The sequence below is a fragment of the Callorhinus ursinus genome, unplaced genomic scaffold (genome assembly GCF_003265705.2).
Source record: "Callorhinus ursinus isolate GAN/ISIS: 27379988/994484 unplaced genomic scaffold, GSC_fseal_2.0 scaffold8, whole genome shotgun sequence".
Classification (NCBI taxonomy): Eukaryota; Metazoa; Chordata; class Mammalia; order Carnivora; family Otariidae; genus Callorhinus; species Callorhinus ursinus.
In genome coordinates this window covers 1,859,844-1,882,848 of record NW_027397070.1, presented here as the reverse complement: position 1 = coordinate 1,882,848, position 23,005 = coordinate 1,859,844, and the positions used below count along the sequence as shown (strand labels likewise).

Genomic DNA, 23,005 nt, shown 5'->3' with positions numbered 1-23,005 from the left:
TATCCCCTGGTATATATTTAATAAATATTAGTTTCTTTCTCTCCTTGAGTTCCTCCTCCTCCATCACCCTCACTTCCCTCCCAACTCCAATTCCCTGACACACACTCACTAATACTGGTTCAGAAATTTAGATTGGACTGATCAGGCTGATGAGAAGAACTAGCCAGTTCAGTCCAAGCCTGACCTGTTTATCAACCAGCCAATGCTTTCCCCTCCCTAGTTGCTGATTTGAGTCTTCTTACTCATCAGCATCGGTCTTGTACTTCCCCTCTTCCAGGAAGCCTGTGAGCAGCCCATGCCAGTGACCTTTCCATTCTTGATATCTTGTCATATAGCACAGTTGTTGTTGCCAGCTCTATGTCCACTTACGTGTCCTCATTTCACACAATTCCTTGAGGGCAGAGATTGAGTCTTACTAATTTTCACATCCTTGGGTATTCAGCCTGGCACGTGGCAAGTGCTTAGAAAGTATTTGTTGAATAATAGCAGTCAGTTAAAAACAAATCATCCATTGGAGATGTTTGACAATGTGAATATACTTAATACTACTGAATTGTATACTTAAAAATGGTTAAGATGGTAAGTTTAATGTTATATGTTTTTTACCACAATAAAATTTTTTTAGCCTAAAAATGAGTTATTCTCCGGGTGTCTGGGTGGCTCAGTTGCTTAAGCGTCCCACTCTTGATTTCAGCTCAGGTCATGATCTCAGGGTTGTGGGATCGAGCCCTGCATCACAGTCCTGCTTGAGATTCTCTCCCTCTTCTCTCTCTGGCCCTCTTTCTGCTTGTGCTCTCTCTCTCTCTCTCTCTAAAATAAACAAATCAGGGGCACCTGGGTGGCTCAGTCGTTAAGCGTCTGCCTTCAGCTCAGGTCATGATCCCAGGGTCCTGGGATCGAGCCCCGCATCGGGCTCCCTGCTCAACGGGGAGCCTGCTTCTCCCTCTCCCACTCCCCCTGCTTGTGTTCCCTCTCTCTGTGTGTTTCTCTCTGTCAAATAAATAAATAAAATCTTAAATAAAATAAAATAAAATAAACAAATCGTTTAAATATTTTATTTATTTGTCAGAGAGAGAGAGCGCACAAGCAGGGGGAGCTGCAAGCAGAGGGAGAAGCTGGCTCCCTACTGAGCAGGGAGCCCGATGCAGGACTCGATCCCTGGACCCCGGGATCATGACCTGAGCCAAAGGCAGATGGTTAACCAACTGAGCCACCCAGGTGTCCCTAAACAAATCTTTTAAAAACTGAGTTATTCTCAGGGCGCCTGGATGGTTCAGCCAGTTAAGTGTCTGCCTTCAGCTCAGGTTATGATCCCAGGGTCCTGGGATCGAGTCCCACATCGGGCTCCTTGCCTGGTGGGGAGCCTGCATCTCCCTCTGCCTGCTGTTCCCCCTGCTTGTGCGTGCTCTCTCTCTCTCTCACAAATAAATAAATAAAATCTTTAAAAAAAAAAATCATCCAAATTCCAATCTAAAAGGAACTTTAGGGCTTAACCAGATGACGACAGTGAGGCTTGAGGTTAGAGCAGTGTTTCTCAATGTCAGTGCTGTTACCGTATGGGCCAGATACGTCGTTGTTGTGGGGGGCTCTCACGGGTGTCGAAGGGTGTTTAGCAGCAGCCCTGGCCTCCACTAGATGCCAGGAATACCCCCTCCCCCAGTCAATCAAGACTGTCTCCAGTCATTGCCAACTGTCCCCTGGGGCTGGGGGAAATAGTTCAAAATTGCCCCTGGACGAGAACCACTGAGATAGACAAAACCTGTCTCTGCTGGTGCCTGGTTCCCCAAAAAGACAGGGAGATGCTGGAAGCCAGATGTGAATCTTTAATGGGCATATGTGAGGACTCAGCACTTGTAGCCCCTCAGGCCAGAATGCCTGCCTTTCAGGGTCTGGTGGGTGGTGGTTGGCTCCATCTATTTCATTAAAAGTCCGTGTGTGAACCAGTGCTTCCCAATTACCTTTTAAAGCAAGCATGTACAGAGTGGGTGCTCAGTAAATACTTTTTGAGATGCAATTACCTGCTGGCCGCCCACCTGCGGCATCTAAAAATTATACCTAGACAAGCAGACAAATGACTCAGAGAATGCTTCATGGTCCTGGCTCTGCAGTGCTATTTTGGAGCCAAGCCTCCAAAACAAGCCCGTTGGATTCTTCTAGAGTTGGACTCTATTCTTACTGCAATAAATTCTAGCAATTCCTTATATTTGCTAGCATTTCACAGATTAGAAAATGCTCCCACATGTATGTGACCTCCCCTGATCCCCACGACAATTCTGTGAGGTCGTCAGGGCTGGAACAATTATTTCATACAGCAGGTGAAGGAAAGGACTGTCAGAAAAATTCAGGTCACATGGCTTGTGGGTGGCAAAGCAAGGAATCAATGGCTCAACTCTGAGCCTAGTGCCCTCTTCACTTTTCAGTAAGGAATCCAAAACAATGGAGTCCTGCAGCACCTTCCACATCTCTATTCTGCTCAGGATGGCAACTCCAAAGGGCATGTGTCAGAGTCTCAACCTGCTGTCACTCTGATATAGCTATTTGTATGGTCCTGATGGGAAAGTGTATACAGGGTAAGATGCATGGTGAGCTTCCTGCCATGAGGATCAAAGCCCCCAACATACCAGACCCTGCTTCCATGCTTCCCCCAGTCCTGAAAATCCTGAGATCTTCTCAGACACTTTAAGGAAGAAGCATAAAGAAAGTTCACCTTAGGGGCACCTGGGTGGCTCAGCTGGTTAAGTCTCTGCCTTCGGCTCAGGTCATGATCCTGGGGTCCTGGGATCGAGTCCTGAGTCAGGCTCCCTGCTCAGTGGGGAGTCTGTTTATCCCTCTCCCTCTACCCCCCCACTCATGTGCTTGCTCTCTCTCTCTCTCTCTCTCTCTCTCAAATAAATAAATAAAATCTAAAAAAAAAAAAAGAAAAAGAAAAGAAAAGAAAGAAATTTCACCTTGGCTTTCTCTAAACATCATGGAAATGGACAGAACCTCCAAGCCCTAGGAGGAGCTCCGACTAGACTCTAAGACTAGCATGAGTTATGAAGGAAGGCCAAAACTTTTTGTATCTGAGGGTCTGTTGGGCATTAGAAGTCTGTAAATCCATGCCCTAGGAAATTCTGTGATGCCTACAACATTCTAGTGTGGGCAGGCCTGGGTGTGAGTAAGGCCTTAATAGGAGTCACATGGGTATTGGCCCACAAGTGGGGAAGTCAGTAGTTACTCATGGCGAACGTGGATTTTCTTAATTCCGACATTTTTCTAGTGAAGACTTGCCCACCGATACAACTTGGCCCCTTTTTTAATGGAGTGCTTTGCCTGGCTTTTCTTTGACAGAAGAAGCCAAGCTGGGCCTCATTGTCCAGGCATCCTAGGACCCCTTTTTTACCAAAGATCTATGTGATAAGATGATTATTTTACTAATTGGGGTTGATGACAGGGAGGATTGAAACCTTGGCTATACCAGATGGATGGGCATCTCATTCTTGAATGGTTTTATAGACAGAGTCTAAGAGTAAAACAATGGAGAAAAACATCCCCACAGGAATCAACTTTCTTCCAACCTCTCAAGAAAGCTTCATAGTCAAGATAGAAAAGACCTTTTCCACTTCTCCTTTTTCAAAGCCACTCCAGAAAAACCTCATTTGGACAGAGTCCAAGTGTAAAAGTCCTGTTGTGCAGTTTCTAGAGGAGAGGCCATGTGGAATAGTGGAGGAAACCCAGACCAGGAGTCTAAGGACTTGGTCTCTAGTCCAGGCCTTGCTGCCTATGCAATATGTGACTTTGGTCAAGTCTCCTCACCTCTCTAAAACTCAGTCTTAGCGAAGGTAAATAGGAATGTTAATACCCGCCCTGTGGGCCTAAGAAAGTATTTCCTAGAATCAAATAAAGTAACAAATGTGAACACTTTGTAAATCACCATTGAAGGTGGTACGGTGGAAGGAAGAAATCAGATCTGTGTTCCAGTTCCTTAATAAGCATCTTCTCATAAAAAGCATCATCTTAGTAAAGCTGACGATTCCCTGGGAAAAGTTTGAGGCTACGACAGAAGATTTAGGTTCTAGTCCAGTTACTACTAACTTACTTTGTGGTTTTAGGCAAATAACTTCCTCTCTGTGTCTCAGTTTCTTCATCCATAAAATAGGGATAATAATACCTCCCTCATTTTTTCCCATTTGGAAAATTGAAATAATAGTTGCCCTATTTTCTTCCCCTATAAATTGGAGATGGTAGGGACACCTGGGTGGCTTAGTTGGTTAAGCATCTGACTTTGGCTCAAGTCACAATCTCAGGGTCCTGGGATTGAGCCCCACATTCCTCCCCCTGCAGAAGCTCCAGAGGCCGCTAAAGTGGAAGAAATGTTATCTGATTCTGGTTTTCTAGGTAGTGGCTTCCTAGAATCAGAGAGCCACATTCCTCTCCTTCCTGTTCTCTAGCACTCTGTTTTGGCTAGCATAATTTATTTTTTTTAGCTTTTATCTCTGTAATTTTAGTTTGGTCAAAATTAAGATTGTAGGGTGAGGGGTAGAATCCAGTTTTTATAAAATGAAGATTCTTGTCCCAGTGTCAACCTATTACAAACCTCACATCACTCCAGCAGCTCTATGGAAGGACATATCGAGAATAAGGGGAGGCAGTAAGTGATCAGACCCTGCAAATGGCTGTTGGTGTTGCACATCCCATCTTCCAGCAGCTGCCTCCACCTGGAATGAGAAAAGGGACACACACTCTGGAAATGCCAGAACAAAAGCTGGAGAACATAAGTGCTTTGTGATCCCCACCGTGGTATTTGTTTTCCAAGAATCCTTAGTGGAACACCGACACTTCATTCCTGAGAAGACAGGATCTCTTCAATAATACTCACCCTTACTTCCTCCCTGTGACAGCCATTCCTGGCTCTGAGACCCACCTACCTGGTCCCCCACCACCTCCCTCTTCAGTACCTTGCAGATCAAAGTCAAACCTTGTTTTTCTAACCCCTTGAACTAGTTTTATAATCTAGGTGTGTTACTCTTTTCGTGGCTGCGTCTGAAATGCCCTACAAATTACTTTTTTGATAAATTCCTGCTAGACAAGGAGTTTACTATCACCTTTTGCACTGTTAGCAACCCTGTCTCCAGTTCTCAGCTTCTGGCACTTGGTATCTTCCAGGGACAGCAGCACATTTCGCTTGGCAAGTTAAGGGTCACCTGCCAGGGTAACTCTATCCTGAGACCTGGCACAATACCAGAAGGCCTCCTCGTCTCCACTAGCCCAGCCTTCACGCGAAGCAGACATGGAGACTGGTGGAGGAGAGAGGGGGGCTGAAAGATAGCCTCTTGTTCCTATCACAGGACTTTAAATAAATGTACGAGCAAAGGAAAAGCCTTTAAGAACTGGTGGGGCCGGGCACCTGGGTGGCTCAGTTGGTTAAGCGACTGCCTTCGGCTCAGGTCATGATCCAGGAGTCCCTGGATCGAGTCCCACATCAGGCTCCCTGCTCGGCAGAGAGTCTGCTTCTCCCTCTGACCCTCCCCCCTCTCATGTGCTCTCTCTCTCTCTCTCTCTCTCATTCTCTCTGTCTCAAATAAATAAAAAAAATAAAAATTAAAATTAAAAAAAAAAAGAACTGGTGGGGCCCGGAATTGCATTTTTCTCTCTCTCTTTGCCTGATGTTTAGATCACAAAGTTGAACATGACGGATTGTTTCTTCTTTTAGCTTCATCTCTGTAGGCAGCCCAGTTCTGTTGGGATAGACTATCTGCATAGAAGGAAGGCAAGTTTGAGACAGATGTGCTTCCTTTCCAGCTGCATCCAGCTGCCGATTCTATATGTCAGTCTCACGGTTGCTGCTCTTCCACCTGCCTAGACCCCTCCCCTTTCCCATTCGTCATCGCATGCTGCAGTTTTTTAGTGTGAAAAGCTTATTCTGTATCCCAGAAGAATAAAATGTATTGTTTTTAAAGAATGTGAATATTCTCTTCTTGTCCCTTTGACCGAAATAACTGATGCATGGCCTGGGATTAAAAAATGAATTTTGATTTAGAAGTGAAAGTTTCAGGACTGGATTGAGGTTGAGTTATGTTTGAGATCTGAAAGTCATTTTTGAAAGTTGAGTGTAAAATCCTCTACTCTGCATCTTGTTCAGCCCAGATCTGGTTCCAGACTCCTTAAGAGAGGCGGTGGGAATTTGAGATGTCCTCAGAACACTGTCAAACCAAGCTGGCTTCATACTCCCATTCGCATTTCTACCTGGATCCACTTAGTCTCTGCTTCTTCCCTCAGACTTTTGGTAGAACAGCTGTGTGGGGCTTAAGGAGAGACCTTTCAAAGCACCTTTGCGGTGCACCCTGATCACCACCTTGAATCACAAGAAGTAGAGGAAAGCTTGGGAAGGAGCGTGTCAGGAGCTGCCCCCCACCCTCTTACTCCTCCCCTGCCCAACAGACACACCCCAGTAGCCAACCCTTCAGTCCTTGCTGCCAGCCTCATCTCGCAGGAGAAAGCCAGCCTCTTGTACACAGAAGCAGAAATAGATTAGTGGAAAGCGCGCCGGATTAAGCATCAGGAGATCAACTTCTAGATCCAATTTTACCCATCAGTAGCCGTGGAATTTGGAAACGGCACTTAACCCCTCTGTGTCTTAGCCTCTTTGCAAAATAGAGAGATAAATACCTGTTCTTCCCCCTCTTCCTGTACTTCATAAGGTTGTTGTGAGGGTCACATGAAACAATGGAGGGGCACAATGTTTCAAGAATATAGTGCTAAATCTTTGCACATATTGCACTTCTACAAACCACCTTGTGAGACTGTTTTTATAGGGTTATTTCATGTTCCTCACTAAGGGTGGGGCTGTCCTGTCTGGGGTGAAAGCCAGCCTCCAGGAGTACTATCGATGCTCATAGGTCTTGAAAATCCCCAGTCATGGGGTATGACCACAATCTGTCCAAAACGTATTGCCCTTAGGCTCACTTTTGAAGCTTTCTACCCTGCAGACTCTCTCTGAGAACAGCCTGCTTTTCCAGTCCTGCCATTTCCAGTTCGTCTTAAGACCTTTGTTACCTCGGGTAGATCATGGTATAGCCCAGTCAGAGGGTCTTGAGGTTCAGTACCCAGGCTACCACTTACCACCGTGTGGACTTGGGCAATGCACTTGGTATCACTAAGACTCAGTTTCCTCTTCTGTAAAATGGGAGAAATGATATCTGACTCTATAGGGGTGTCCTGAGGACTAAAGGAGACATGTAAATTATTACTAGACCTACCTGCCTGAAGGTGATTTATGCATTCCAAAGGCATTCTAGAATCAAACCAGAGATGAGACCACTTCTGAGAATGCCAGTCCTGTCAATTGTGCTGACTCCACTGTCTCCCCCGGCAACCTTGGTGCCTCATGCAGGGAACATCATTGGCTCTGGAATCTTCGTCTCGCCGAAAGGTGTGCTGGAGAACGCCGGCTCTGTGGGCCTCGCTCTCATTGTCTGGATTGTGACTGGTCTCATCACAGCTGTGGGAGCCCTGTGCTACGCTGAGCTTGGGGTCACCATCCCCAAATCTGGAGGTGATTACTCCTACGTCAAGGACATCTTTGGAGGACTGGCTGGGTAAGAGGATCTGTGGAGGCCTGGGTGGTCTAGAAGCCAAGGCCAGTGCTTTCCAGTGTGCCAAGGAGAGCTAGAGAATAGGATTCCTCCTCTGCCTCCCTGTCATGGTTGTTAGTGTAGCTCTGTGTCCCCTGGATTCTCCTGAGGGTGGCAGAAGAACCAGGTTATAGTTTTGACCTCTCTCTTGATCTCAGTGGGCAAGATTCTGTGGGTGACAGCAAACAGAACTGTATGACAACTCTGATCATAGACTCTCAGGGAAAGCATATCACAAAACAAAGCCCTCTTATCCTGACAAATTAGAGTGACCACCTAAGAAACGGGGTACCCTCTTCTCACATGACCAAGGATGATACCTTCCTGCAGGGCAGGGCCCTGATCTTGAGTTTCCTCAGCGTCTGTGGCCCTGATACTGAGGAGCTGAGCCCTCATGGAGGGGCCAAGGGTGTGGAGGGCACTTCCCCTTCCCAACCCCACTCAGTGCCGCGCCTGGCAGTTGCTTAAGCGGCCACACCCTAAGCATGTCCTGGCTGTCAGAATTCCGGGGTTGCCAATTTTCTTTTCCACCACTGGATGCTGGAGGTCAGAGCATAGAGAAGAGATGGTAAAAGGAGAGGGGAGGGCACCTGGGTGGTTTAGATGGTTAAGCGTCTGCCTTCGGCTCAGGTCATGATCCCAGGGTCCTGGAATCGAGTCCCGCATCGGGCTCCCTGCTCCTTGGGAGCCTGCTTCTCCCTCTGCCTCTCTCTCTCTCTGTCTCTCATGAATAAATAAATAAAATCTTAAAAAAAAAAAAAAAAAAGGAGAGGGGAGAGAGAAGGAATGCCAAGATGTGTGTTCATACTAGTAGACACTTTGCCCCTCAGCATCAAACCACTTTATTGTCATTGCGGAGGGCCGGCTGTCTGGTTGAGCAGGGGCTGGGCTCCTCAGCATCCCAGAAAACAAAACCCAGGAAACTCACCCCGTTAGCCCACCCACCTCTCCTAATGCTGCCCAGTGACATGCCCAGGCTTCCCTCCATGACTCGTGAATCCCTGCCATGCATGTTGGCGGGGGTGGGGGTCTCTGCAGCTGTCTTGGGTCAAGTTCTGTCCTGTTCCCTCTTCAGGTTCCTGAGGCTGTGGATTGCGGTGCTGGTGATCTACCCCACCAACCAGGCTGTTATCGCCCTCACCTTCTCCAACTATGTGCTGCAGCCGCTCTTCCCCACCTGCTTCCCCCCAGAGTCTGGCCTTCGACTCCTGGCTGCCATCTGCTTATGTAAGTGCCATCTGGGCCTTGCTCTCAGGATGGCCTCTTTTGGCCTTCCTGGCGGTCCACATCTCCGATTATCCTGCCTCTCCCTCTTTCTTTCCTTCCCTCCTTTATTTTTTTCCCCCATTACTTCCCTACATGGGTGCTTTGGAGGAATTGATTCTAAATAATTAGCTGGTGTTAAAAAAAAAAGAAGAAGAAATGTAGGTAGCTCAGAGGCACAGTGATTTTCACCAGCAAGGCTCGTTACATCACACACAGCACTTTCATCTATACTATCTGATCTGAGCCTCGTGACAAATCCATGAGGTAAGCAGGGCCAGTATTATCACTTTCCTAGAGCAGATAAGGAAAGGAGCCAGGCAAGTGACATACCCAAGGTGGCAGGCCCTGAGTGGAGCCTGGGTCTCCTGATTCCTTCTCTTTCCAGCCCGTACATACACCATACACTGTGCTGGAGGCTCCCTGATGCTCGCAGGAAGATTTTTCTGGCTTTATCCACCTCTACCTCAGTCTGCCGGCTCACATCTTAAAACTCTTTGGGAGGAGAGTGTAAAGCTGTGAGTTGGGAGAAAATAATGCGTTGTCTATGGTCCCCACCCCCTTGATACGTTTCCTGCCTACCTGGGGAGAACAGCTATATAAACAGGCTCTGTGGTAAGGATTCAACTGCAGTAAAAATTCAGAGAAGGGGAAAGATGTCTGTGAGCTGGAATAGGTTAGAGATTTATTGTAGAGAAGGTCTGCAACTCGTATTTTTAGGAATTCTCAGGGATCACAATGGATTGGGGTATTTTATATCTTTTAACCAAAAACTAATTTTTATTTATTTATTTATTTATTTTGGGGGGGAGGGGCAGAGGGAATGGCTGGCAAGCGGACTCCCTGCTGAGTGGGGAGCCCCGACAAGGGGCTGGATCCCAGGACCCTGAGATCATGACCTGAGCCGAAAACAAGAGTCAGACACTTAACCGACTGAGCCCTCCAGACGCCTCCCCCCGCCCACAAAACTAATTTCTAAAGTAAATATTTGGATTTTTTTCAGAAGCTCCACTTTTGGAGTTAACATGATCCCTGCCCTACCATACCTTTCAACACACATACACTTAGCTGAGAGCAGTGACCATCCAGGCCACACCCTTTCCTAGGTCTTGACACTTTCCTTCTGTCATGCTGGTGGGAAAGGGAGGGAGGGGTTCACTTGCCCAGCCCAAAGTCTCTCACAGGGCAGCCAGCTGGGATCCATGGAGTAGTCTCCTTGGCAAGTGTGCCCTCTTTGACAGTGATATTCAGCTCTGGGATAGACCCCTACCATCCAGACAGGTGGTACTATGGGGTCAAGATACTTGTTTGGGCTGTATTCCTTGTGCTTGGTCAGGCCTGCTTATGGCCCTGGAGGCAAAGGAATGCGGGCTCCAGAACCAGGTTGCCTGAGGCTGTATCTCTGCACAACTTTCTAATTGTGGCAAGCACTTGGCAAAGTTCCACACCCCACCCTACTGTGAGATGGGGGTTGTGATCCTGCCTGCACAGGAGGTCGTGGTTGCAAGGATTGCATGAGACAACACATGTTCTTAGCACAGGGTCGTATAGTCACTGAGGGTGGTCACTGAGGGTAGTCGCTCAGTCCTTCCTTGCTAGCTGGATCCAGAGCTGGGAGGGAGGGGAGTGGGGAGGGGCATGGGAATGCGGAAGAGTTGCTGTTTCTGCCATAAGCCGGGTTAATAGGGGTGGGAAGGACACCGTAAGTGCTGGCCACTGCTATTTCAGTGTCTTGTGCACGCAGACTCGGCTTCCTTTTTCCTGCTGATACTGCTGAAGTGTCTCAGACAAGAGGCCACCCTTACTCTCCAATGAGAAATTGAGAACCCTAAGACTGGCCACCAAGGAGAGAAACCAGGCCATAAGGTGGAGTTTCCTGGACAGCTGACCCTACAACTTCCTTTGCCTTCCCCCAACCTGCCAAGGGTAGGTGACCCCTATGCAGGGACGCTCTACAGTCATATAGCCCCATAGATGTCCCCTCAGGACAAGAGATTAGGACTGTCTTCTAGAAAGGCAGGTTGTACACTGTCCCCTTCACAGCCCACCTCTCACCTTGACACTGCTAGCACCAAGCAAAGGAGGAATTTAGAAACTCTGATGGCAACATGACAAAGTCCTCTTCTCTCCCAGTTCCTGCCATCCAAAGTTCAACAGAGCTTACCTGGTTTGTCCTCCGCCTCCTCAGTAGAACTGCAAGGAGATTATCTCGACCTTAACGCTGCTCAGTCTTGTCCTCCGGAGACAGGAATTTTTCAGTGTCCTTGAGATAGGTATTCAAGTACTTTTTCACCCTCGCAAGGAAAAAAAAGTCTTCTTAAACCCAAACTTATTTCTCCTTATTCCTTTTGGGGGGAATGGAAACCAGCTCCTCACCTCAGCCCATGTGCCACCCCCTTCCTCCCAGATGTGAAGGCCATGTGGAGCCCAGGACCCCTCTCCCTGCGGGGGTGTGTGTGCGGATATAGCCACACATTCACCTTTTCTCACCAAATACTCCCAACTGCTTTGAGTCTGTGCAAAGAAAGTTTCTGTTTTCTGGTTTGTTAAATACTTTTTTGGAACCTACTTTCACAGGCCCCTCAAATCATCTCTTAAGGCCCCTCAAATCATCACAGTGAAGAGGCGCCTGGGTGGCACGGTCTGATAAGCGTCTGCCTTCGGCTCAGGTCATGATCCCAGGGTCCTGGAATGGAGCCCCTCATTGGACTCCCTGCTCAGTGGGGAGCCCGCTTTCCCTTCTCCCTCTGTCCCTCCTCACCAGCCCCCCCACTCATGCTCTATCTCTCTCACTCTCAGATAAACAAATAAAAATCTTAAAAAAAAAAAAAAAAGATATCCTGTGAAATGGGAACCAAACAGGAAGGCTTGATGGGTGCTACTTTCCTTAAATGCTGTTATCTTTTTTCCCAGCCACCCTGTCCTCTTAGCAGGTGCCAGGCCAGCTGGCTGTGTGAAAATAAGCCTGGTGTTCTGGGCGCCTGGGTGGCTCAGTCGTTAAGCGTCTGCCTTCGGCTCAGGTCATGATCCCAGGGTCCTGGGATCGAGCCCCACATCGGGCTCCCTGCTCAGCGGGAAGCCTGCTTCACCCTCTCCCACTCCCCCTGCTTGTGTTCCCTCTCTCGCTGTGTCTCTCTCTGTCAAATAAATAAAATCTTTAAAAAAAAAAAAAATAAGCCTGGTGTTCTGAGGCAGGAGAGCCAAGAGTGGCCCAGTCCAGCTATATTTTTGATAGAATCGGTGTTGAGCTTGGGCTCTTCTGAATGTATATAAATCAGAAACTCTGCTTTCTGCTGTGTCATTTTGGCACGCCGAGGACAGGCTCGACCCACTGTGGGATGAGAGTTTTTGAGGAAGGGGCCGCCCTCTATGGCGAGGTCACTGGTGTGTCATGGAGGGAGCTGGAGGACAAGACCGGGAGCGCAGCAGGGAGAGCCTTGTGGCAAAGCCCCTGCCTGGCGTTGGCCGTGGGAGGGAGGAGATGAGGTCAAGTCTGGTTCTGTGGTGGGGCCAGAATACATCGAACACATTGGATGAAAAATGGTGGTGGGACAGCCAGATGGGGGTGGAGAGGTAGAGAGAACCTGCTGGAACTGGCTTGCCTGCAAGGAGCCTTGGGGGAGGGAGAAGGAACTGCAGATTTGGATCTGCTTATGCAACTGCAGCTGCCACTTTGAGTTATTCTATTATGTAGGTCAAAGCTGATTATTCACTGCTGAGTCAGCAGAATATCCCTAGCCACCAGGCAGTAAAAAAAAAAAGAAAATATTTTACATTTTAATTAAATGAAAAGCTTTCTCCCTTCTCCAGACCAAGCATATTAGTGGGAGGAAGGACTTAGGAAAGGGGAATAGGAGGTATTGAAACTTGGTTTTGGTGCCTTCTTCTGTGGTGTGCTTGGAGTGTTTCTCTTTTCTTTCTTTCCCTTTTTACTACTTTGTAAATAAATGACTATGTTCTCTACGTAAGAGATTCAAGTAATATATAAAGCGAGCCGACTGTGGAAGCTTCCCCTTATCTTCGCCCCTCTCCCCTGCCCAGTAACCGTGCTAACAGTGGATAGGTCTCCTTCCAGTTCTAAATAAAGTGCATCCCTCCATGTGTGTGTCTGGGCAGATAGACATCATATGGATAGGTTATTTCTGCAGCTTACTGTTTTGTCATTTAGCTATATCTTTTGGCTGCTTCCTGAGTTTCTAGTTATAAACAAAGTGGTCCCAGTGACACTGAAGGAGCGTCAGGTGTTCTGGGGTCCCCCATTTGTGCTTCTTGCTCCCTTACTCTAGGTTTTCCTTCAGGATCTTTTTGTCTCCCTGCCCTTGGGACTGGGTCACCTTTCCCTCAGGCAGCTCCTGGCCTCCTTCCTCTCTTTGGGGTCTGGGGTCATGTCCAGGATCTGAAGTAGAATTTTTTTCTTCTCGTTCAAGTATCCTCTTTTCCCTGAATGCCTGTACTAAAGAAGCTCCTTCTTTCTCTCCCCGAGGGGAAAAGAATGCCTTACATGCATTTCACAAGTAAAAAAAATGCTTCTTATCTTGTTTTCTGTCTTTCTACTGAGATTCCTAAGAGGCTGTTTTTTTAGGGCTTCAGATTTCTCCTTCTTTTTCTTCTTCTCCTTTGAGCAGTTTAGAAGGGAAAGGACTTTCCTGTATATATATAACTTTTAACCCTGAGTTGCTCTGCAATTCTTCTATGGAAGGTTCCCGGGTCCTTGATGCAGGATGCTCTGATCGATAAACTGTGTGTTGTTTTGAAAGTCTCTTACAAATTAATCCCTTGACATCAGAGGGTTCTAGTCTTTCCTAACTTCTAAGTCCCTTAATCTCGGTTCATTTTCCTTTGAGGTTTCACATTCTGTAGCCCCAAATTTATCACCATGCACTAAACCTGTTGCCTCAGATGCCTGAGCAGCAGTGCCTTCTTGCCCTCCTTAGGCCCCAGAGTTCTTGGGGTGTCTCATAGTCCTTGTATATATGAATCCAGACAAACACAGATGACCTATATTTGATTCCCATACATCCAAATCATCTTCCTTCTCTATACATCTTCTAGCTAGCCAGCATTTAAAATCTAAATACAGTTGACCCTTGAACAATGCAGTGGTTAGGGACGCTGACTCCCTGCACAACGGAAAATTCACGTATAACTTTTGACTCCCCCAGAATTTAACTACTCTTAGCCTACTATTGACTGGAAGCCTTACCGATAACATAAACAGCCAACTGATACATATTTTGTATGTTGTATGTATTATATATACCGTATTCTTACAATGAAGTGAGCTAAAAATATTATTAAGAAAATCATAAGGAAGAGAAAATACATTTACAGTACTGTACTGTAGAAGATCCACATAGAAGTAGACCTGGTCAGTTCAAACCCATATGTTGTTCAAGGGTCATCTGCATATTGAAAAATCTCTTAATTTTTTACTGAATGGTCAATTTGACTAAAACCCCATCTTTCATTTTTATGATTCATAAAGACTATATTTTGTAAGTGGCTTCCCAGGGAAAAAAGAAAGAAACTGCAAATCTATCAGTTAATCACCAGATTGAGCTCCTACATTGAGTGGAGAGAAGGCATTATTTCTACAGAGTCTGGGAAGAGATTAAAGGCTAATGAAGAGATTGGTGTGCAAACAAATAATTATAATACAATGTGATGACAGAAGTGTTTGCAACACAGAGCTAGGTGCTTCAAAGTTGGGAGAGGAATGCTGGGGAAGGCTCCCAGATTGAGCTAAATCTTGCAAGGTAAATAGGTAGCTCCCGATAGGCATGAAATAGAACAGCCGGGTAGAGGCAAGGGCACAAGCAAGACCTGGCATCAAGAGAGAAATGACCTGTTGGAGAAAAGCAAGTACTTTTGTGTGGAAAGCCCAGGAGAGTGACAGGAGATGAGGCTGAACAGGTGAGCAGGAGCCAGATCTGGAAGGATCCCGTATATCATGCAGGAGAGAGCAGGCTTCATCCGAGACACGGGAACCACAGAAGGATTTTGAGCAGAGGAGTAACATGATTAGGTTCACATTTGAGTGAAAAAAAGACTGTGACACTTGAAGCAGTGAGATGAGTTAGCCGGCTAAGCACTTGTGCAGGCCAGAGAAGTCCTGGCCTGAAATAAAAACGAAGTTACAAGGTGACAAAAACGAGGAAGATTTCACAGTAGATTCAACTGGGCATGGTGATTGACTACTAAGAGAGAGCAATCTAGTTTATCTAGTACAAATCAAAATGAAATATCTCAACTGTCTAGCATTTACGATGAGCAGTCACAATGTGTTCTGCACTTCTGCCTTCCACTGCCCCCGCAAAGCCCTGGGGAGCCCTTAGCAAGTCTTTGGTTGGAGGTCTTCCTCAGGGTGGCCACGGGTTACTGCTCCAAAGCCTGCTCTAGAGTAATACAACTTAGAAAGGGGTTGAGACTCTTGGGAAGCATTATATAAATGAGAATCTCAACACTTTGTTCATCCAACAAACATTTATTAAGTGCCTGTGATGTGCTAGATACTGTTTTGGGAACCGGAGATAGAACAATGAACCAAAAAAACCCTCATTCTCGTTTGCAGCAGCAGCAGGAAGTTAAGCCTTAATCCACATTTACTGAGTCTACTTGTGTGTCTTCTAGATGTCACACAGGATACAGAACCATTCAATCATTATCAAATATCTGAGTGTCTGCTCCAGGAACTGTGTTAGCCATGAGGATACTTAGTTCCTGTACTAAGGAACCCACCATCCACTGGATGATTCTGACAAGTACACAGGGAATTTCAGTTCTAAGTGGTAAATCCCCTAAGAGGACAACATCCAGGCGGAGCTAGATGTAACAGAAATGAGGGTAGGAACTGTGGTTAAGGAAAATCTTGGAGAAAATTACACATAAGTTGAGGGAAGACCAGTTGGAGATAGCCAGGCAGTATCCAGCATGGAGAGGAAAGTGGAAGGGGATGGGGCAGGGAGAATGTTATAGCCGGAAGGATTAACATGTGCCAAGGTCTGGGGACAAGAAAGAACATGGCTCCCTGGGGGAACTCCAGGTAGTTCAGTATAGCCACAGCATAGACTAAGAGGTAGGTGATATAGATAGAAGTGAAGATCCAGGGCGCCTGGGTGGCTCAGTCATTAAGTGTCTGCCTACGGCTCAGGTCATGATCCCGGGGTCGTGGGATCGAGGCCCACATCGGGCTCCCTGCTCAGCGGGAGACCTGCTTCTCCCTCTCCCACTCCCCCTGCTTGTGTTCCTGCTCTTGCTGTGTCTCTCTCTGTCAAATAAATAAATAAAATCTTTAAAAAAAAAAAAAAAAAAGAAGTGAAGATCCAGCCATGAAAGGGCTTTATGGGCAACCCTGGAGAGATTGGACTTTACCCTAAGAGCAATCGGAAGGCATTAAAGGGTTTCAAACAGAGGATTGACATGATCTTATTTACATTTTAGAAGACTCATGGCTGCAAATGTAAAGGATGAATTGGAGAGGGGAATAAGATCAGAGGCAAGGAGACCAGGTACAATGTGGTTACAGAAACCCAGAATTTCTGTAATGTGAATCAGGGATGAAGCTGTGGGAATACACAGAAATAGATGTATTTGGCATTTGCAAGGCAGAAATGGCAAGACCTTGTGATTAGGGTGATTAGGAAGTCAAGGATGGCGCATTCTTATTGGAATTCAGGTGAAATAAATTGAGGACAACACTGGATCATATTTTAATGCCTTGTCATTGGTGTGGTTCTTACTCAGTTGTGTTGGCCCCCTGCCTTCGCAACCCTTCCCATTCACTCTTCAATACTCAAATTCTGATGCTGGGACTTGAGGAAGGCAGCCAATGTGTTTTTGGCTTCTATGCCCATAATGGCAGAGTGAACACCTGCTCTTCAGTGCCATTTCACCTCCTCCTTGCCCTATATGGCCTCTGGAGTATTCCTCATGCCCAGCCCTGGGAGTGAAGGTATCTTTGTTATCTTCATCTTACATTTCCATAAGAGCAACCCAGTCTCGGGGGGTGGGGGGATGGGTTAGCCTGGTGATGGGTATTGAGGAGGGCACGTTTTGCATGGTGCACTGGGTGTTATGAACAAACAATGAATCATGGAACACTGCATCAAAAACTAATGATGTAATATATGGTGATTAACATAACAATAAAAAAAATTAAAAAAAAAAAAAAAAAAGAGCAACCCAGTCTTGAGCTCTAAGAAGAACAAACTATTGGTAAGTGCTTTATAGTTTATATATCATAATAAGCAATTATAAATATCACGGTGAATTCTAGAGTTTTATGGAGGTCTTCTTCCCTAGAGATCCACTGGTGATGTAGACCGCTGTCAATTGGTCTAAATTGAGTTCTGTTCTCAGGCCAGGCTCTTTGTCCCCACCAGCTACCTGAGAAGTCAGGGTCTTCTTAGTTTCAGTATTGCTTCGATTGCTGGTCCAGGTCACCTTCTCTTTCCTGGCTTCCCATACTGTCTCTACTGGTCTCCAACTTCTACTCTCAGATTGGAGTTTGCTATTCAAAAGGGTGCACATAGCCCCAGTCCTGGAAATGGGGGAATGAGGAGCTTGTTCCTGGGAATGTGTCCAACCCTACTTGGGAGAATAGTGAATGGGATTGAGGCTTCCTAAAACAGAATTTTCCAGTAGTTCAGGATGGAAACGACTTGTTATCTTTCTTGAACCAGTAGAAGATTACATTCTCCTCTGGCCTTTTGTTGTTGACTGTCAAGGATCACTTTGTTTTTCCCAGAGAAGCCAGAGCCTCTGGTTTATGAAGTTCAGCCATTAATTGTGTCTGGTGAACTTGGAAGTGTTAATGTTGCTCTCCAAATTTATATCACATACCCAAGAACATAAAAGTCAAGACTGATGGGAGTGAGGTCTAGTGTTACAGGGAGCTTTGGGGGAAAGATGAGAGGGAATATTTGTTTTGAGAGTTTAGCGAGTTTGGGCACTACCTGCCATTGGAATAGGGTTATAACTGAACCAGTCTTGGGAATTTTGCAGCCTGGGTCCATGTTTATAAGCTTAAGTGACACTAACAGAGCCCACAAGTCTTCCAGTCCAAGAACCAACCAGACCTCCCAGGACCCACACCCTCTCTCCTCCAAGGCTGAGGATGTTGGAAAGTCAGGCTAGCCCTCCTGAGCTCTGTGCAGACCCGGCAGAATCCACCCCATTCCCCTTGCTATGTGTCTGAGAGGCATCCACCCTGAGAATTGGGGCGTGAGATAACAGGAATTTTTCAGTCTGGGGCTGGAACAGTAATGAGTAGGATTAAAAAGGGGCTCCCCAAGATGGCATGGTGCACTAGGTCTGTCTCCCCTGTTTTCCAGCTGCCTTCCATTCCCCCCACCACCCCCAGCTCAGAGGCCATGTTTAGCTTATGCTGAAGAGAGAACTACTCAGCTCTTGGAAAATGCTGAGCTGGGAGTTTGGGTTTTCTTGGCTAAACTAAGTACCAGATGGTGATTCAGCAGAAACTCCAGGTCTAGCAACTGGCACGGAGGGGTCAGGGGAAGAAGGAAGGGGAAGAGAGGGCCGGGAAGGGGGTGGGGCAGGGTGGGTGGGAGCTTAGCGGGAAGAATGCTTCCAGATGAAAGGGGCTGGAGAAGGACAAAATGTTACTGTAGCATGGTAGCAAGATCTGTTTCACAGCCTCACTGTGGCCTTACAGAAGCTGGGATCAAAGCTTAGTTTACAGGGAAGGGCTCATTTGATTTATTCTGGTGTCATTGCTGTTGCTTTGTTTTGATGTCTTTGTCTTTTATCAGTCAAGTTATTTACATGTATCATAATACAACCTTTGTTTTAGGTAGTCAATAACTTGAGACTTTATAATACAGCTCCTCAATCCACGTGAAAAATGACTCGCCCTGGGCACAGCGAAGGATTCTAGGAAGCTGGCTGTGTCTTCACCCTCATACCCCAGTTCCCCTCCAGGTCTCTCTGAGGACTCAGAGAAGGAAAGATAGCTCAGGCTGGCCCATGTGGGCAAAGCTGGAACCTTATCAAAGCCTTGGGTTGTGTGCATTAGAACTTAAACAGGGTTCTGTGTTTTCTTTGCCTATCAGTGCCTTTTGGCAGCCAGCACCGGTAACCTCCTAGATCTGGAAACGGCTGAGGTTAGGCAGGCCAAGCCGAAGCAGTCCTTCCACAATTAGAAACACGTGCCCTGATCCTTCCAAGAGCAGGAGGGGGAGAGGCAGCCAAGGAGCCCCAGCCAGCCTATCACGGAGCCCAGTGTCGCCACACCCCTTTCCTACAGGCTGGGTGCTCACTGGGCGCTCCAGCATGGGCACCATGGACACCACAGGGCTGGTCTGAGGGGCATCACTTTGCCCCTTTTGTTCCAGGTCTGGAGGGAGGGAGTCAGGGGGAGCTGGCAGAGCATGGCGGAATGCGGAAGGAGGAGAAGTGCGTGCCCCAGCAAAAGGTGAGACTGATATTAATGCTTCTGGCAGGCAAGCCCCAACCCAGGTGAAATTTATGGCTGTTTCAGAGGGCTGGGAGCTCCATCCCAGAAAAGTGCTTATTTTGAAGTTCTGGAGAGGAACAGGGTGTTCTGATTTGTACAAAGTGGTGTCACAGCTTCCCTTTTCAGCAGTATATCTGCTTAGTGCATTACATCTTTCTTTTTTCTGTCCTGGCCTTCTCTCTTTGTGCTGCTTCTCTCTGAGGTCTTTCCCCTCACTCATGAGGATGTGTATTATTCCTCCTCTTCCTTCCTCCCCACTGTCATGTCTGAGGCTCACTCTTTCCCTCCCTTCTTCACTATCTGTCTTTATGGACTTTGGCAAGTCTGGGCATTCCCCCCCCCCCCCCCGCCCACCCCTTCTACTGCCTGTTTTATCCTGTCTGAAAAGACAGAGAGGCCTAGTTCTGGAAATGCTAAAGGAAAACAAACCTTTCCAAGCTGCCTCCTGCCCACTCCTGAGAAAGATACGAGCCAGTAAGACCAAAAAATCCTCAAGAAGTTCCCAGAGTTCAAGAGAACATGTGATGGTGACATCGACAAGGGGCCAGAGAAGGGAATACAAGGCAGAGAGTTGACTCTGCCAGTGGGAAATAATTTTCTAAAGCTCTGAGAGGAATGGACACGACTCTCTTGGCCTCTCGGGGGTAGCCATTCTAGTCTTCCCGTTTTCGCCACATTGGCATCTTACTTCCTGCTGTCCTGAAAGCAAACTGGCTAGTATCTTCAGGTGACTGCCTCAGGGTGGCCCTTGAGCAGTGACCTTGAGTACCATTGACAGGAACAGGGTGAGAGAGAACGTGGGAATGGACAGAGGGAAAGTGGGACAATGTGTATATGATAAAAGAAAGGCTGACTGTAGTGGCAGAATAAAGCAACTGCGGGGCAGGAGTACATTAGCTGAGGTCTTATTCCATTCGCATATAAAATGAGGTTCTGAGTCTCTCAGGTCATTCCTGGCTCTGATTGCTCATGAGGCTGGAAATGTGCCCCCGGGTAGTAGGGCACTGGCCTCAAACATCTCCCTCCGGTGCCGAGAGCTGTCTACAGGGAGAGCCCCAACTGGTTCATTCTTCCGAGCACTGTTCTTACAACAATCAGTCCAGCCTCCTGTCTAAATGGCCCCATCCTGTCTTTCACCCCATCACACCAGAATGGTGTGGTCCATGGAGCAGAAGCTGGCTCGGCAAAATGAATGAGATTAGTTTAGGGATCCATGTGGGAAGGTGTTCACTGGCCCTCTGATGAAGGCACAGGATGCCCCTTTGCCAGCCCAGCTCAGCAAGAGGCCAGAGTCCTGTGTCTAGAAGCAAGGGAGCACCTGAAGACACAGCCCTGGCCTGTGCTGATTGAGGACACTTAAAACCAGTCCCACAATTCCCTCCCTAATTCATGCTTAAAAGTTTCTAAATGAAGACTTACTTATTTTATGCTAGCGAGTCATTGATGTTCTGTTTAAAAATGGACTAGAGAGATTAAATTGTTTCTTTTACCTATAGTCTATAAGGTGTTCATCTAAGGTAAAGTTTCCCAAAACATGTTGTTCCTGTTCTTCCCTTCTAAAATCTGTAGACCTTTAACCTCGCCTTACCTCCTGGGGGCTTGGGTTGGGTTGACTCCACCTGGGAAAGTGCCAGAGCGAGCTCTTTCAGGGTGCTTTTGGTGTAGTCCACTGCAAGATAGCACACAGTGTGGCCACTCTACCCTTTGACTTGAGGAAGGAACTCAGTCTCAGGACTTTTGAGTTCATCTCTTGGCTTTCCATCTTGACTTCTTTTATGGCCTGTGATTGTAGCCTCTGGTCAGTAAAATTAGGAGACCAACAAAACCATGGGGGCAGAGAAGAAAAGAATCACATCTGTGAGGGCGCCTGGGTGGCTCAGACGGTTAAGCGTCTGCCTTCGGCTCAGGTCACGATCCCAGAGTCCTGGGATGGAGTCCCACATCGGGCTCCCTGCTCCTTGCGAGCCTGCTTCTCCCTCTGCCTCTCTCTCTCTGTCTCTGTCTCTCATGAATAAATAAATAAAATCTTTAAAAAAAAAAAAATCACATCTGTGAGCCTCCCAGTACTAGACTCACCTTGTAAGAAGTTTGGAACTTGGGCCTCCATTTGTATGTGTGTCTGGGTTGCATGTGTGGGCCTGAAGTTGTATGGAATATGGAGGAGACTGGAAAAGAGCCTGGCATTAGGTGAAGGAGGAATATTGGGAGTGTCTTTTGCCCCCAATTTTTTTTTGGAAGGAAAGGCACAGCTGGAGTTATTGGAGGGTGAGCCTGTTTACTACTGTATAGAATTAGGAAGGGAAGAAACAGGAGGCAGTAACACTTTAGCTGTAGGATCCTCAAGTTGGGATGCTGTCATATGGTGTAGAAATTTGCCAACTAGGTGAGCACATGGGTGACCTCACTTTCACTGCCTACTTCTAGAGAGCCCCACCACTTCCCTCCACTGGTGTCCTGCAAGGCCCGTGGACAGGCACTCCTTTGGGGTCCTGGGGTGTGCCTCCTGGTTGCTCTTTAAAAATTTTGCTATTTCAGCCTGTGCCACCTGCTTTCTGGTCTTTCTGTATGGTGCCTGGTCCTGTATTAATTCCCTATTGCTACTATAACAAATTACCACAGATTTAGTGTCTTATAGTTCTGGAGGTCAGAAGTCCTAAACTCAAGGTGACAGCAGAGGCTGTGTTCTTTCCGGAGGTTCTGGGGAGAGTTATTTCCTCGCCTTTTCCAGCTTCTAGAGCCCCCCTACATTCTTTGGCTCATGGGCCCTTCTTCCATCTTCAAAGCCCGCAGTATGGCTTCTTCAAATTTTTCTTTCTCCCTCTCTGATCGTTGTTTCCGACATCATGTCTCTTTTTCTAACTCTGACCCTCTGTCCAGGCCAGTGACAGGATCTTCGTTGTCATCGATCTGAGGACTCTGCACCTCTCTGCCAGTCTTTCGGCTTTCCCACAGGCGGGGAGCACTGAGCCCACCTCTCCTATTCAGCAGCTGAGAGGCCCTGGGCCCTGGGCTCTGAGCAGGTCACAAGATTGCTGGGTTCTGAGTCCCCTACTCCTGCCTGCCTGTTTTTTGTATCCCTCCTGTCACCTTGACATTAAGGTGTCACCTTGTCACCTTTTCCAACTTGGCAGATTCAGTAACCAACCCCTGACGTCAGCATCTTTTTGAAGTATCGTCCTGATAGTCTTTTCACCTTTTTTTTTTTTTTTTGAAAACCCAGCAAACAGAAAGGATACAAAAGAGAAAGAGGAGAAAAGGCCCAAGAAATACAGATAAGCCCGAGATTCCATGGGGGCCTCTAGAGAAGCAGCAACCACTCCACAGCCAGATTATAGTGGACAAGAACCAGAGTCTTTTTCCTTCTTATTTCTTTTATCCAGCTGGGCCAAAATTATAAAATTCTCCTTTTGGTTAGGGTCTCCCCCTCCTGGATACCCACTGGCTTGCGTGAAGAGCTCTGCTGTCACCACATTGTTGCCTGATCATCTTTTTTTATAGCTCACCCATCTCCCTTACCTTATGCTCTCACCATCTCCCTTATACCTTATGCTCTCAACTTCCCGAGGATAGGGACTTGTGTCTTGTAACTCCCCCACCTACCAGAGTGCCTAGCACAGTAGGCCCTTTGTAGATGATGGTCGGTTGGACGGACGGA

General features: G+C 47.1%; 1 protein-coding gene across 5 annotated transcripts in view; it reads left to right on the top strand.

Annotated features, from left to right (window-relative positions):
• The window catches only part of SLC7A8 (solute carrier family 7 member 8), a 49,465-nt gene that overhangs the window by 8,479 nt on the left and 17,981 nt on the right, over positions 1 to 23,005 (top strand). For 3 of the 5 annotated variants that reach the window (XM_025870319.2, XM_025870320.2, XM_025870321.2), the window contains 2 exons: positions 7,373 to 7,577; positions 8,689 to 8,840. In XM_025870319.2, coding sequence (XP_025726104.1) covers positions 7,373 to 7,577; positions 8,689 to 8,840 — 357 coding nt within the window. Of the gene's footprint in view, positions 1 to 7,372; positions 7,578 to 8,688; positions 8,841 to 19,156; positions 19,309 to 23,005 lie in introns of those variants that run through there. The other 2 variants (XM_073894947.1, XM_073894948.1) reach the window with 2 other exon arrangements.